The 12,958-nt window shown below is 38.9% G+C and overlaps 1 protein-coding gene across 1 annotated transcript in view; it reads right to left on the bottom strand.

Moving 5' to 3' along the window:
• Positions 1–495: 495 nt before the first annotated feature.
• The window catches only part of slc28a1 (solute carrier family 28 member 1), a 211,693-nt gene continuing 199,230 nt past the window's right edge, over positions 496–12,958 (bottom strand). Inside the window, exon 18 of the mRNA XM_051920321.1 lies at positions 496–962. Coding sequence (XP_051776281.1) covers positions 848–962 — 115 coding nt within the window. The 3' untranslated portion in view covers positions 496–847. The remainder of the gene's footprint in view (positions 963–12,958) is intronic.

Here is a 12,958-nt window from a genome sequence, read left to right as displayed (position 1 = left end):
CTAAATTAAAGATAATGATTCACTTTTGTGACCCCCTATGCCTTGAGAAAAGAAGAAGAAGAAGATGTTACAAACATTTCAAGACAAACTTTTGTTTGTGTTCACTTGGGTGTTTTATTTGTTTCTGATTCTGACACACAATAAGACAATATGATTGTGTATCATAACTGATTAAATCTCATAATGGACAAAATTGGAAATCTGTTACTGTACATATAGAACCTTAATAAGCTAAAATAGCGCAAAACGAAAAGGAGAACTTACATCTACTACACACTTTCAAATAAATAAAAGAAGATCAATGCAAAAAAAAAAAAAAAACGATTCTAAGGTTTAAACATAACTAGCAGTTTGTACCTGGTAATGCATACACTTTAAAACACATAAGTACAGACTTTTAAATTGCAGGAACATAATCAAACAGTTTACTTTGCATTTTTAATATTTTTTTTTTTTTGCCAAGTAACATTACAACAACTATTCACTAAAATGATCTACATTTATGGCAGTGATCAGAAAAAATAACATAAATCATGCGTGAATTATTTACATAGAGATCACAGTGCTAAAAGGCTGAAATGATAATTATAAGTTTTTGAGATGTTTTTGATATGAAGTTGATAATTGTCCTTACTTCTGTGCAGATTTGTGCATTAGTTGACTACTGCACAACTGGGCCATTTGACTTGAAATAAATACTAAATAAATAATAAAAAGGTAGACAAGTACAGAGCTGTTGTAGTTTTTTCAAAAATTAAATATTACAATAAAATCACTTTGTAAAAATATTATAACCAATGTGAATTCATGAGCATACTATTTATCCATGCCAGTACATATCAGCAGATTACCAACAATTAGTACTGTTGAAAAGCATACAACAGTTAATAAATGACCGGTTGGCATGTTCCACTCCAGACCACTGATTGTGGAAAATAAATGATCCATTTCCAGAAACGGTACTGTTAAAAAACAAAGAAACAAAGTAATAAAATGATTAAATGTGTGCTGGACAGAAGCAATGTTAAGCAAAAGACGCCAAGCAATGATCTATCAGACCTATCAGATTAGAAGAATAAATCAATAAATAGGAAATAAATGTAAAGTAAGGAAAAAAAGTGCTTCCCAGCAATGTTCTCCTTAAATCAAGTCCATAGATTGTCTTGTTTTTGCTATTAAACACGACAGCTACTCCTGTGAAGTTCTGTGGTGATAATAATAATAATACATGACACTTATGGTGACAGAGGACATGCCGAGTCTTTTCTAGTCTTGTGGAACCAGACGTGATGTGATTCTCGGTTCAGAATAAACTTCTGGGGACAACTCATTAAAAAGCATGTTGTAAACTGCAGTGAAATCTGGCACTGAAAAGTCAAGTCATATTCATACACAGTATTGCAGCAAGTAATGGTGCAAAATAACATTCTCCAGGACCACAGTGCAAAATATACATAAACACAAGACAAGAGCAAAACAGGAAAAGAACGATAATATAATGGACAAATGAATAATCAAATACAGGTTATTGAATAGACAGCAATAGTGTGAAATAGTAATAGATAATAAATAACAGTAATACTAATAATAAAAAACAACAGTAGTGACAGGTGTAACAAATGCACTACCTATAAATTTACTACTAGGGGCAGATTTGAGGGCAGGAGGGCAACTCAGAGTTTGGAGTCCGGAGAGCCAAGGGATAGAAGCTGTTGTGCTACCTGGCAGAACTGGTTTGGATGCTACAGTACCTCTTGCCAGATCGAAGTGGGACAAAAAGTCAGTGGGGAGGTCGGCTCTGCCCACAAGGTTTCTTCCTAAAACTCATCATCAGTTTACTCCCGTTCAAACACTTCGAACAGCTGGAGTGCAACGGAAAAATCAACTGAACATAAGACTTGACACTGAAAGATCATAAAAAGCTACAATTGCTGCTATCAGTTAGAGCTCAGTAACACTGGTTAACTTAATTTATATATCATGTTGTCATTTTGTTTATTGCATCACTCCATGGTATAACAGCAGCAACTAGTCTTTAGAGTGGTACTGTAGGCTTTATACACACTACAGTTGGCCTTTGTGATCCATGGGTTTACGATTCATGGATCTGCCTTTTTGTGGGTTTGTTATCAATAATTAAATGCAAATTAGTTTACAAGCTTTAAAATTTACTGCAGAAACCACAGATGATTTGCATTGGCTTAAAGGAACTTTAAAGGTCTAGTAAGTCATAAATATATACAATATATATAATCATTTTTATCATTTGCTTCCATAAAGATACACACAAATCCACCTTACTAGAAGGAGAAGGATCTGTGTATCTATCTATGTGTCCAACTGATTGCTATGTCTCTCTCATTCCAAAAGATAGCGCATCACAAAAATTGTTCGTAATAAAATGCATTGCATTTGCCATTCCAACAGATGGTGCATCACAAACATTAGCACTGACTTTACAAATCCAATACTGAATGACTTATAACAGAGACTTTTACATTGCACGGTGCATTACAAATGTTAACACTGATGTCTACGTTGACTATTTAGATTTCAGTCCATCTAAGACGAGCAGGACAGCTAGTTTATTTCAATAAGTTCAATTTTGTATAACATTACAATGTACTAAAGAACTATGGGACTACGTAGCCTGTCTCTTTCTTGCCAGCTCTGCTTTTTTACCTTCATAGCCGCTGAAAATATAGCCACCTCTCAGAGCTTCCCCACTACTCCATTCTGCTCTCTGCAAACTTTTTAGCAGTCCGTTGCTGCCCAACTCATCCTCCACCATCTGTACGTCTCTTGATTCAGTGACCACCTTCTCTCTGTTTCCTTTTTTGTTCTGTTCTTTGTCTTTTTTTTTTTTTTTGCTATACTGACCCCGCTCCCGTTAACGCTCCGCATTTCACTCAGCTGGACCCTGTCTTATTTACCGCACTGCTTTTGACCGGTAATCACTGATCATCCTTTTGTCAGCATGTCCGTGTCCCATACCATCCCAAGCCAAAACACAGTACGTGCCTCCAACAAAAAAGATGAAATTATTAAAACTAATTTGCATCCCCTTTGCCTTACAATGGAGCCCAAAATGTGTTCAAACACTTAAACGCTGTGAATCGCAAGTGATGCCTCCCCCAAAATATACTATGTGTTAAAGCACTGTAACTGTATTCAGGTATGGTATGTTTATAATTTACAATTAAACAGTAATGTTAACTTACTTAATTGTTTGTGTAGACAGTGCAGCCCTGTCTGTGGTCTGTGGTAATGCTAGAGTGTCGCTCTGCTCTGGTTTCTCATTATCACTAAACAGGAGCAATTTTCACCTCTTTTTATACTGTACTGGGTGTGACAGCACACTGTTTAATACAAATACATAACTCTACCATGACTTTTTTAGTGACGGTGTCGGACAGTTCTTTTTACCTCACATTGACTCTGGCTGTACCATCGTAAATGTGAATGTCATTGACCACTTACAGCCGAAGGCAGTGCATCGTTCATTTTTACTACAAGTCCACTGACAAGCTAGGATATGCTAAAATATAATCTGATTTCACAAAAAAGATGTTTTCCTTTTAACAGGTTATATTTGTTTTTAACAAATGTAATCTGTTCTCCACATACACAACACTTTTATTTGTCTTTTTGGAGATTTTTTGGCCATGGAAGTTTTATGCATCATAACTGTAGATTTGATGTTTGGCAGACGATGTTGAGCAGAGCAGCAGTGGTCTTTGCTGTTTAAACCACCACCCTACTTTGAGCTCGGCATTGATTTAGAATTGTGACACTCAATGAGTGCAGGGCTCGCAAAATTTCAAAATCCCTGGTAGCCCTTCGGGCAGACACTCTTCAGTTTTTGGTAGCCCAAAATAAATTTAAGTAGCCCGAATAAAAAAGAAATTATTTTTAATGTATAATATTGTAAAGGAAACAAAACATCAATCAAAAAAATATTAAAACACAAATTACAACAACTGTATAAAAATGACAATCATCAACTCAAATATTTGGTTCTAATTGAACAGAAATTTCTATGAACTTGTAAGAACTGTGTAGAACATGAATCAGTCTGTATCAGATTCTGAATCTGAAATTTCCACTGAAGTCACAGATGAGAAACTGCCACTCGACGTTGAGGGCATAGCATCTCCTTCATCAGCTTTCTCTTCCTGTGCATTGGCCTCCATTTCACTGCTCTTTGTTCTTGTTGGGGTTTTATGATCCAGGTGTCTTGAACCTTTTCCAGAAAACATCCAGAAACGAATTGACTTGTCAGGGCAAAAAGATTCAACTGTTTCCCCATTAATGGAGAGTTGCATGCAGTCTTTCAGCGTTTCAGGGTGTAGAGAGGTACGATGTGTTGTCTTTACTCGGTTCATGCAAGAAAATCCTCTCTCACAGATGGCTGTTGATGGACTAAGTGCCAGCATTAATTTCACCAGCAACAAGATATGAGAGAGGTGTTCTGGATTCTCAGAGAGGAGATCTCTGTACAAGCAATCATCTACCTTGCTACCCCGGTGTGCTGCAAGCCACATTTTTAGATCCATCCATTCTTGTGGAATTTTCTCTTTCTCTTCCTCATCTAGCAAACTGGCAAAATGTGTGACAAGATAATCCACCTCTTCATCCCCATAATTTGCCAGCTCTTCTCTGGGGTAGGGAAGAGTGGAAGGGTCAAAAACCTTGAAACAAGAGAGAGACTTTTCACGCAGATTTTTAAATCTGTTGTCCATGTACTTGACTGTGTTGTCAATAATCTTCTGCATCTCTGCACCAAAGGTGTCTTTGTCTATGCCCTCACCTCTTCTAGCAGGTCACTGTCTTTTTGTGAGCTGAGTTCCACAGCAGCAAATGCTACCATCCTCGTTTGCTGTGAACTTTGTGTCCAAGGTTTTCTGGTATTCTCCTGGTTTTGTTTTTAGGCTGAGTAAGCGTGATGTAGTGCTCTCAACTAACTGATTTGTTCGTGTGATGTTTAGGTTATCATGCTGAAAATCAGTACAGCACTTGGATAAGATGGTACTGTAGTCCAACATGAAATGCAGGAAGTGAACAAATTTCTCAGTCTTCATCTCCTGCACCACCCCCTTAGCTTTGGCTGCATCCTCAGACTTGACATCACTTCCTCCTGCCATGTTCTCCATATGAACAACAGTGGGAGTGTAATTTTTTTCCACAGCTTTCAGACATCTCAGCCGGCTTGGAAGCCACCATGTGCTCTTCAGGCCACTGAAATGTGCCAGTTTCTCATTTAACAGTTCACTTATTTCTGTCAGTTCTCTTCGCTTCTTTGGGGAATAGTAGTACATCTTAAAGATGGTTTTCAGTGTATCTTCAAGTTTCACCAGGTACTCACAGCCTTTCACGCTATCCAGCACGGCTAGCTCTAATTTGTGTGCCACACAGTGGATTGTTATGATGTGGGGTATCCTCTGTTTCAGTCTCCCAGCTACTCCTGTTTTCTCACCCATCATCACTGCAGCACCATCAAAATTTGCACACACTACTTTCTTTTTCCATGTGTCTTCTCTGATACCCATGGTGTTCACTGCTTCATCAATAGCCTCTAAAATACCTGCAGCATTTGCACTCTTGACTGGCTGACATTTGATCATGTATGTGGATATGTCACCATTATCTCTCACATACCTGACATGAACCAACTCCTGTTCTATTATACCAGTGTCTGTACTGCCATCTGCAAGAATAGATAAGAACCTGCTTTGTTGAATTTCCTTTTCGATCTGGTCTCTTGAAGTTTGTGCTATTGCTCCAATAAACTCTCTGCAAGCATGGTCATTGAGGTAAGTGGAACCAAGATCTAAGCCATTTGCTTTTTGAAGTTTGCAAAGACTGCTAAATTTTGCCAATGGTAGTTCACTCTTTGCAACATAGTACGCTGTTCTAAACAGCGTTTTCAGGACTTCTTGTTGTGCTTGGTTTATTTTTAGTATGTTTTTTGCAATTGGTGTTGGTTCTGGGAAAGATGCTGCAGACTGAGCACCAATGCATTTCTTGTGATGCAGAGATTTCTCATGGGTTTTGATGGGGTCTTTCCTAAAATTACTGGTCCCAGTAACAAAGGCGCTTGTCAAGTCAGAAATCGAGGGAAACTCACGACACACCCGGCAGAACATTGTGTTATTTAGCTTGTCATATTCCAGCCACAGAAATTCTTTTGTCCATGAAACCAAAAAGCTGCGCTTTCTTTTTGCCTCATAGTCTGATTTGTCATAACTTTTCCGCTTTGTGGTAGGCTTTTCTTTGGCTGTCCCTTCTTCACCCTGACCTGTCTTATTTGGCTCAGCAGAACTAAAATGCATGTGTAAATCCATCTATTTTTACACACGCACACAAATAACGGTCAGCGATTTTTAAAATTCCCTGCGCAATCAACCTCTATCACATGTTTAAGCTTGCTGCAGGAGATTTCACTTGTCATGTTTGAATAGTATGCTAATGAGTGATAAGACGATGTCAGAGGAATTGGTGCGCAATTAATCCGTCACTGACCAATCAGTACTGCCGCTCTCTATACACAGTTCGCGCGATCACAAAGTGAAAGTAAAAAACAAGTGCGAATTCAAACGCGATTTCAATATTTCACATATTGACAGTGGCTCATCGATGCCCGAAAATGACATAACTACCCAGCTATATTTGCGAAAGAATGCAAAAGCATTGACATAATTTTTCCTTCCTATGATAGCCCGACGAGCAAGGCTGAGATAGATTTTGGTAGCCCGACTGGAAGACACAATAGCCCCGGGACGTCTGGCTAGCGATTTTAGACACTCAGTGTGTAATGGTTCCAACCCACATTTGCTCAGTTTTCACTCATGGTTGTCTCCATGCATGTATGTTATATGTCTAGTTATGTAAGATTTAGTCTTCTCATGTTCTAGACCAGTGGTGACAGTTTTGCTCCTGGAGGGCTTGGGAGCCGCAGGGTTTCATTTCATCCACTGTTTGAATTTAATGTGATTTTATTTCTAATCTGGGATCCTGAGCTGGTTTGTCATGTGGTGGGTGCAGTAACATGCTGTATCAGCACATACTCCTAACCTCTATCGTTGTTACTAATTAAGCTCCTTGTTTATTCAGATGATGCACTCTGAATCTCTCCATGCTGTTTCAGACATCCCTTAAAGTTTAGAAATATTGTTCCTTCATCAATGATGGTTTTACTCCTCAGCAGCTACCTCATTTTCTACTTGCTGGGTTTTATTTTAGTTTACTTGCTTGTGAGGAGTTTGCAGTTCTTTATCGCTTACTTTCATTAACCAATAAGCAATCGAGCAAGAGTGTGAAATAATGGTTATGATCTTTATCCATACATTTTGTTGATTTTTGCTTAAAAGTAAAAAACTGGTAGAAACGATCATCTAAGAAAATAGGATCAGAATCTCTAATTAAACGGCATACAGTGTCAATTCTGATTGAGGCACTCAGGGATGGATCTACCATCAGGTTGTTCTGGTGTACACCCAGGGGGGCATGATGGCAAGAAGCCTTTTCACACTCAATGAAACAATCGAATGAATGAGTACGGAAATGACCAGGACTTGATAAAATGATCGAGTCTCCACCCGCCTAAAGCAACAGTGGGAAATACCGTGCTGCATTAAACGACTGGGTATCCACATGTTGCACTGTTAAAAGAACGACTGACTCCCTGTTAAGGAGCAAAGTCACCCAGGGGCCTGTGGGGGGTCCTAATCTGGGCTTGGAGACACTGGTCAGGACAAAAGCCAGTCCACCCCTGCTCTAGAGTAATTGGTGTACTTTATAGATGTAGGTGTGTTAAATCCATTTCTGAAATTGGAATTTCTCTACCACAAACTGTTTCAGTATGATGTTGGATTGAGTGAATAATACAGTTGTGAAAAACCTGTTTGTTTAACTGTTTAGCATTAGTATTTTTCATTCTTAGAGTACTATTTGAAGTATGTTTTGAGGTGTAAAATGTCTGTCTTCTTTATTCCTAATGTTACTTGAGGTGGGAGCAATCCAACATCTAATACTTACTCCACAATTTTGCAATCAATCATATTATTTCTGTCTTCTTATTGTTTCAGTATAGCCACAAATTTATATTTAGAAAGTTACAAAGATGCCATTTTAGTGCTCAGATGAGAAACTAGTTGTTGTTTAAATGGCTCTTACAAGGTCGAGTTTATTTATCCATTGTCTTGACCAGGTAAACAGGTAGGCAAATGGTAAATTAATTTACAAACACTTTTATTGAAAAAAAAAGTGTTCCACAATTTTCTTGGGAATACAAAAGCAGAGAACTATGAGGAGCTAGTTGAGGAGCTTCTTTCTTCTACCTAGCACTTGTGTGCAACATGTCTTTAAAAATCCTTTTCCTACACTCTCATTTGTACTTCTTCCCTGAGAACATGGGAGTGGTCTCTGATGAACTTGGGGAAAGATTCCACTAGGACAGTGGTTCCCAACTTTTTCTCCCTGGAAACCGTTTATGTTTGTGTCCCCAACAAAAATAATATCACATGTGAAGATGAAGAAATCAATGTTTTTGAAGCACAGTTTGAACCAAAAAATAAGCTGTTAACTTAGTGTGTAAAATGTATATAGAAATTGAGCAAATACAGCTAATGTTAGACATCTTATAACTTTACAAGACGCTGAAACTTTAGTTCACGTGGTTTTCAGTTGCATTATGCAGTTCAGTCGTTTAGTTACTGCATAATGCAGCAGCAAGAATCTTAACTAGGAAATCTGAGCACATTTCACCAGTCTTAGCATCGTTACATTGGTTTCCTGTACCATTTAGAATTGACTTTAAAATACTACTTATGGTTTACAAAGCCTTAAATAATCTCACCCCATTCAACATATTGGAATGTTTGTCCCCTTATACTGCAAGCTGTAACCTCAAATCTTCAAAGGAAGGTCTGCTTATAATTTTAGGAGCCAACCTGAAAAGAAGTGGTGAGGTGGCTTTTTGCTGATATGCACCTAAAATTTGGAATGTTTTACCAACAGAAGTTCAACAGGCTAATACTGTAGAATAAGTTAAAAAACTGCTAAAAACCCAATATTTTAAAATGGCTTTTTCATAGCTATATTTTAGTTGTATCCCTGTTCATCTACATGAGCATTGAATTATCATTTTCCTCTGGGTTCTGCAATTCTGTACTAACCCCTACTTTCTCTGCTGTCTTTTCCGATTCTTCTATGGGGTTGATCTGCACCACCACCACCACCTGATCAAGGCACCATGCTGCCCACTGCGTTTATGGATTAAATGGCGGGTGTCTCAGATGCCCACATGACCACCATCATTTTCAATTTCTTTTATGTGAAGCCTGAAAACCATAAAGGACTGATTTAGAAAATTTATATTAGGTAGAATGCCCAGTAGGGGCTTGGTGGTCTTTTGGCCTTGGAACCCTGTAGATTTTTTTTTCTCCAGCCTAACTGGAGTTTTTTTTTTTTTTTTTCTGTCCACAAGTTTATTAGAAATTATTTTTAACAAACATTTGATGGTGAGAACATGATTAAATTAAATGTGTCATATTATATAAAACAGGAACTACTTTTCCTTCCACATTTTTCATCACCCTGCATTCACACTGGCAGTGCTGTGGTCTACAAGCCAAAGCAGTGGAGCTGTAAATGTGAGGCAATGGCAGAAAGAATAGTGCACGGGCACTGTTGTAAAAAAAAACAAAAAACAAAACAAAACAAATATTACTCGATATTATCTTTAAATCCCATTCCCTAGCATTAGACCCAAGTGTCACTCGGGCTGTACAAACAATGCTAAAAGCGGTAGTCCCGAGTGTTACACATGCAAAGGTATATCCATGTCTTCTTCTCTCACCTGTAGGCATATTTAGTAATAATGGTGTCTCATAAAAAATGTTTATCAGCAGACCAGGGGCCTAATATATAAACGATGCGTACATACAAAAATGTTGCGTACACCTGCTTTCATGTTCACATCTCGATGTATAAAAACTAAACTTGGTGTAAAGCCACGCACATTCTCACACAAGCTCAATCCACTGTGTACACAAGTTTTCGGCTTGAACTTGCAAACTGGCGGCATATGAGTTCCTTAATAGTCTTGAAAAATCAGTGTTCTAAGCTTACAGATGGCTTGACACTTTATTACAGAGCTTGTGTGGCAATTGGTTACTTGGAGAAAGAAAAGTAAGGACAAAAATTGGGGGATAGCATGTTTGAAAGAGACAGTACTGCTGCAATAAATTATTTCACTGAGTGTCGCGCTCAATGCAGCAAGCATTTTTCCGGAGGCAGGAACAATCTCCACTACCACTACGCCACCGTGCCCCCATGTGTAATACATGCTTTAATTCCTATCATCATGAAAATGATATCAAGTATACATCTTAGTATTTAAATTGTTCAGAGAGCTGTAATGTCATGTAATGTCGGAGTAAGAGGAAGCCCGTTTAAGAAGCATGTAAGTGATTCACATAGAGCACATAGAAGAACACATAGAATACAAAGCATTTAGCATGCTACTTTAGTTACAGTGAGATTTGGGAAACTCTAGTAAATTAAACAATTTTAAGTTTAAGTTTATGACATTTTACTTTAATGACAAAATAAACTACATGCTTAAAGTGGAAATTTCGAGATTAAAAATGACATTTCAACCTTTTTTTTCGACTGTGTCCCTATTTTTGTTTTCTTTTCTCTGTACCCTAATATGCTTCCATATGACACTCAGACTGTGATATCTGACCACTTCTTTTTTATTTCAGGCACTTGCCACTTGATCAACTTCCTTTTGTTGTTTATACCACTGTTTAAAACAACAAATAGCATATTTTTCCTTACCTCCACTTGGTATTCATTGAAATTCTTTCTTCCCTGTGCTTTTGCCATTGTGTTTTCACAGAATGCTGAAGGTAAGGGGCTATTTAGATTGATTTGCATATGCAAATAGGTGTAATTCTGGGAGGAGTTGGGGTGGGGTGGCAGGCGTGTGCACGTACGTTACTTTTCACGCTGACCAGGATTTATATGGCGGAAGAACGTGGAAGTTGGTGTATGCACAGATTTATGCATCTGGATTTTTTGGTGCGTATGCACATTTCTGTTTTTGTCCGTACGCTATGTTTTAGTGTGAATTCTATGCACTGCGTTATACATGAGGCCCCAGGTATTGCATGCTCTTGACAGACATATGAGCAGTGATGTTTAGGAGCCTCTCATCAGCAGTGATGACAAAGTGAATCTGTCTTCAGTCAGTGAAATTGGGACAGTGAAACTGAAAGTGAGTCTGATGAATCCGAAAGTGACATTGCTCGGTATTTGCATTATTATACTTTTTACACTTCTGATTGAGTGCTTTTAGTGTTTTGCATGCTTTACAATAAAAAATAGAAATGCCATTTTTAAGTCAAAAAATGCAACATTTTTTACATGCCTTTTTGAGAAAAAATGTAATGCTAATGCTTGTTTTTGTTCCACAGATCATTTGCAAGACCTGAACATGTTTAATAATTTTTGTTAATAAACAAGCAAAGTCTGATCTTCGGCACATATGTATTAGTCTACTAATGCAAAGTCTTTAAAATAAGACTTTTTGACATTGTTGCAGGTGGATGGGGGGGCGACCCGGCTGGGACGCCCTGGAGGACCGGAAGAGGGCTTACGCCTTCCCCAGACCACGTGGGGGCGACCGCCCTGGCGGTTGTGGGGACCACGGGTACAGAGCTTGGAAGCTAATCCCTGTAGGGGCCCGTGGTCACCGCCAGGGGGTGCCCAAATGCCTTGGGAACCCTGGACCTCAGCACTTCTGCCACACCCAGAAGTGCTGGGGGAAAGAGGATCGGGGACACCAGGAGTGGCTCCGGGGGATGCAGCCGGCACTTCCGCCACACTGGGGAGTGCCGGTGGAAGATTGCCACATCCGGGTGATTATAAAAGGGGCCGCCTCCCTTCATTCAGGACTGGAGTTGGGTGGAAGACCGACGCGGTCTGGGAGGAGGCAAAGAGGCGGCCTGAAGAAGAGAAGGCATTGTGTGGTGTTAGCCAGGACGTTTGGGGACTGGAGGACTTGTGAGCACTAATTGTAAATATGCACAATGTAAATAAACGTGTGTGGGGTGATTTGAACGTGTCTGCCTGTCTGTGTCCGGGTCATGTTCCACAATGTCCACACATACTGTAAGTTTTTACAGAAGATTAACCATTCTTGCAAGACAACACTCTGGCTGCATCAGTATTGGTATCGGTTTCCGTATTGGCAATACTGGCCTCAGTATCACTCGGTATTGGATTGAAAAGAAAATTAGCAGTATCGCCCATCACTTCTTTACCAGTACTGGAGTTCCTGTTTCTTGCCCCTTCCATTACAGCTGAAGATCACGTTAACAGCCTATGCAGTTCACATGCAGAACTGATATAGTTCACATACAAAGCTGTTTGTGCAAATAAACAATATGTTTTGTACACAAATTCGTTATAGTACACACATAATACCAGCATGGCACACACATAATACTGGTACAATTCTCACATTGATCTAGTGCATACATAAATCCGATTGAGATCAAATAACGCCAATATATCACCCACATGAAACCAATATTGTGCATATACGAATCCATTGCTAGACCAGCACACCAGTAGTATGTGAACACAAGCCAATATAGTTCATATGCAAACTGACAGCATACGAGCGTAAACCAATACAGTTCACTCTCAAACCAATAATGTACTGGAACTAGTTATATACATGTGGAAATCTGTAGTTCATATGCAGAGCAGTAATCTATACTAATAAAAGGCAAAGCCCTCACTGACTCACTCACTGACTGACTGACTGACTGACTCATCACTAATTCTCCAACTTCCCGTGTAGGTAGAAGGCTGAAATTTGGCAGGCTCATTCCTTACAGCTTACTTACAAAAGTTAGGCAGGTTTCATTTCGAAATTCTAAGC

This window comes from Erpetoichthys calabaricus, chromosome 17 (genome assembly GCF_900747795.2).
Source record: "Erpetoichthys calabaricus chromosome 17, fErpCal1.3, whole genome shotgun sequence".
Taxonomy (NCBI): Eukaryota; Metazoa; Chordata; class Cladistia; order Polypteriformes; family Polypteridae; genus Erpetoichthys; species Erpetoichthys calabaricus.
Note: the sequence above shows the minus strand (reverse complement) of the source record. Positions and strands in the feature narration are given on the sequence as shown.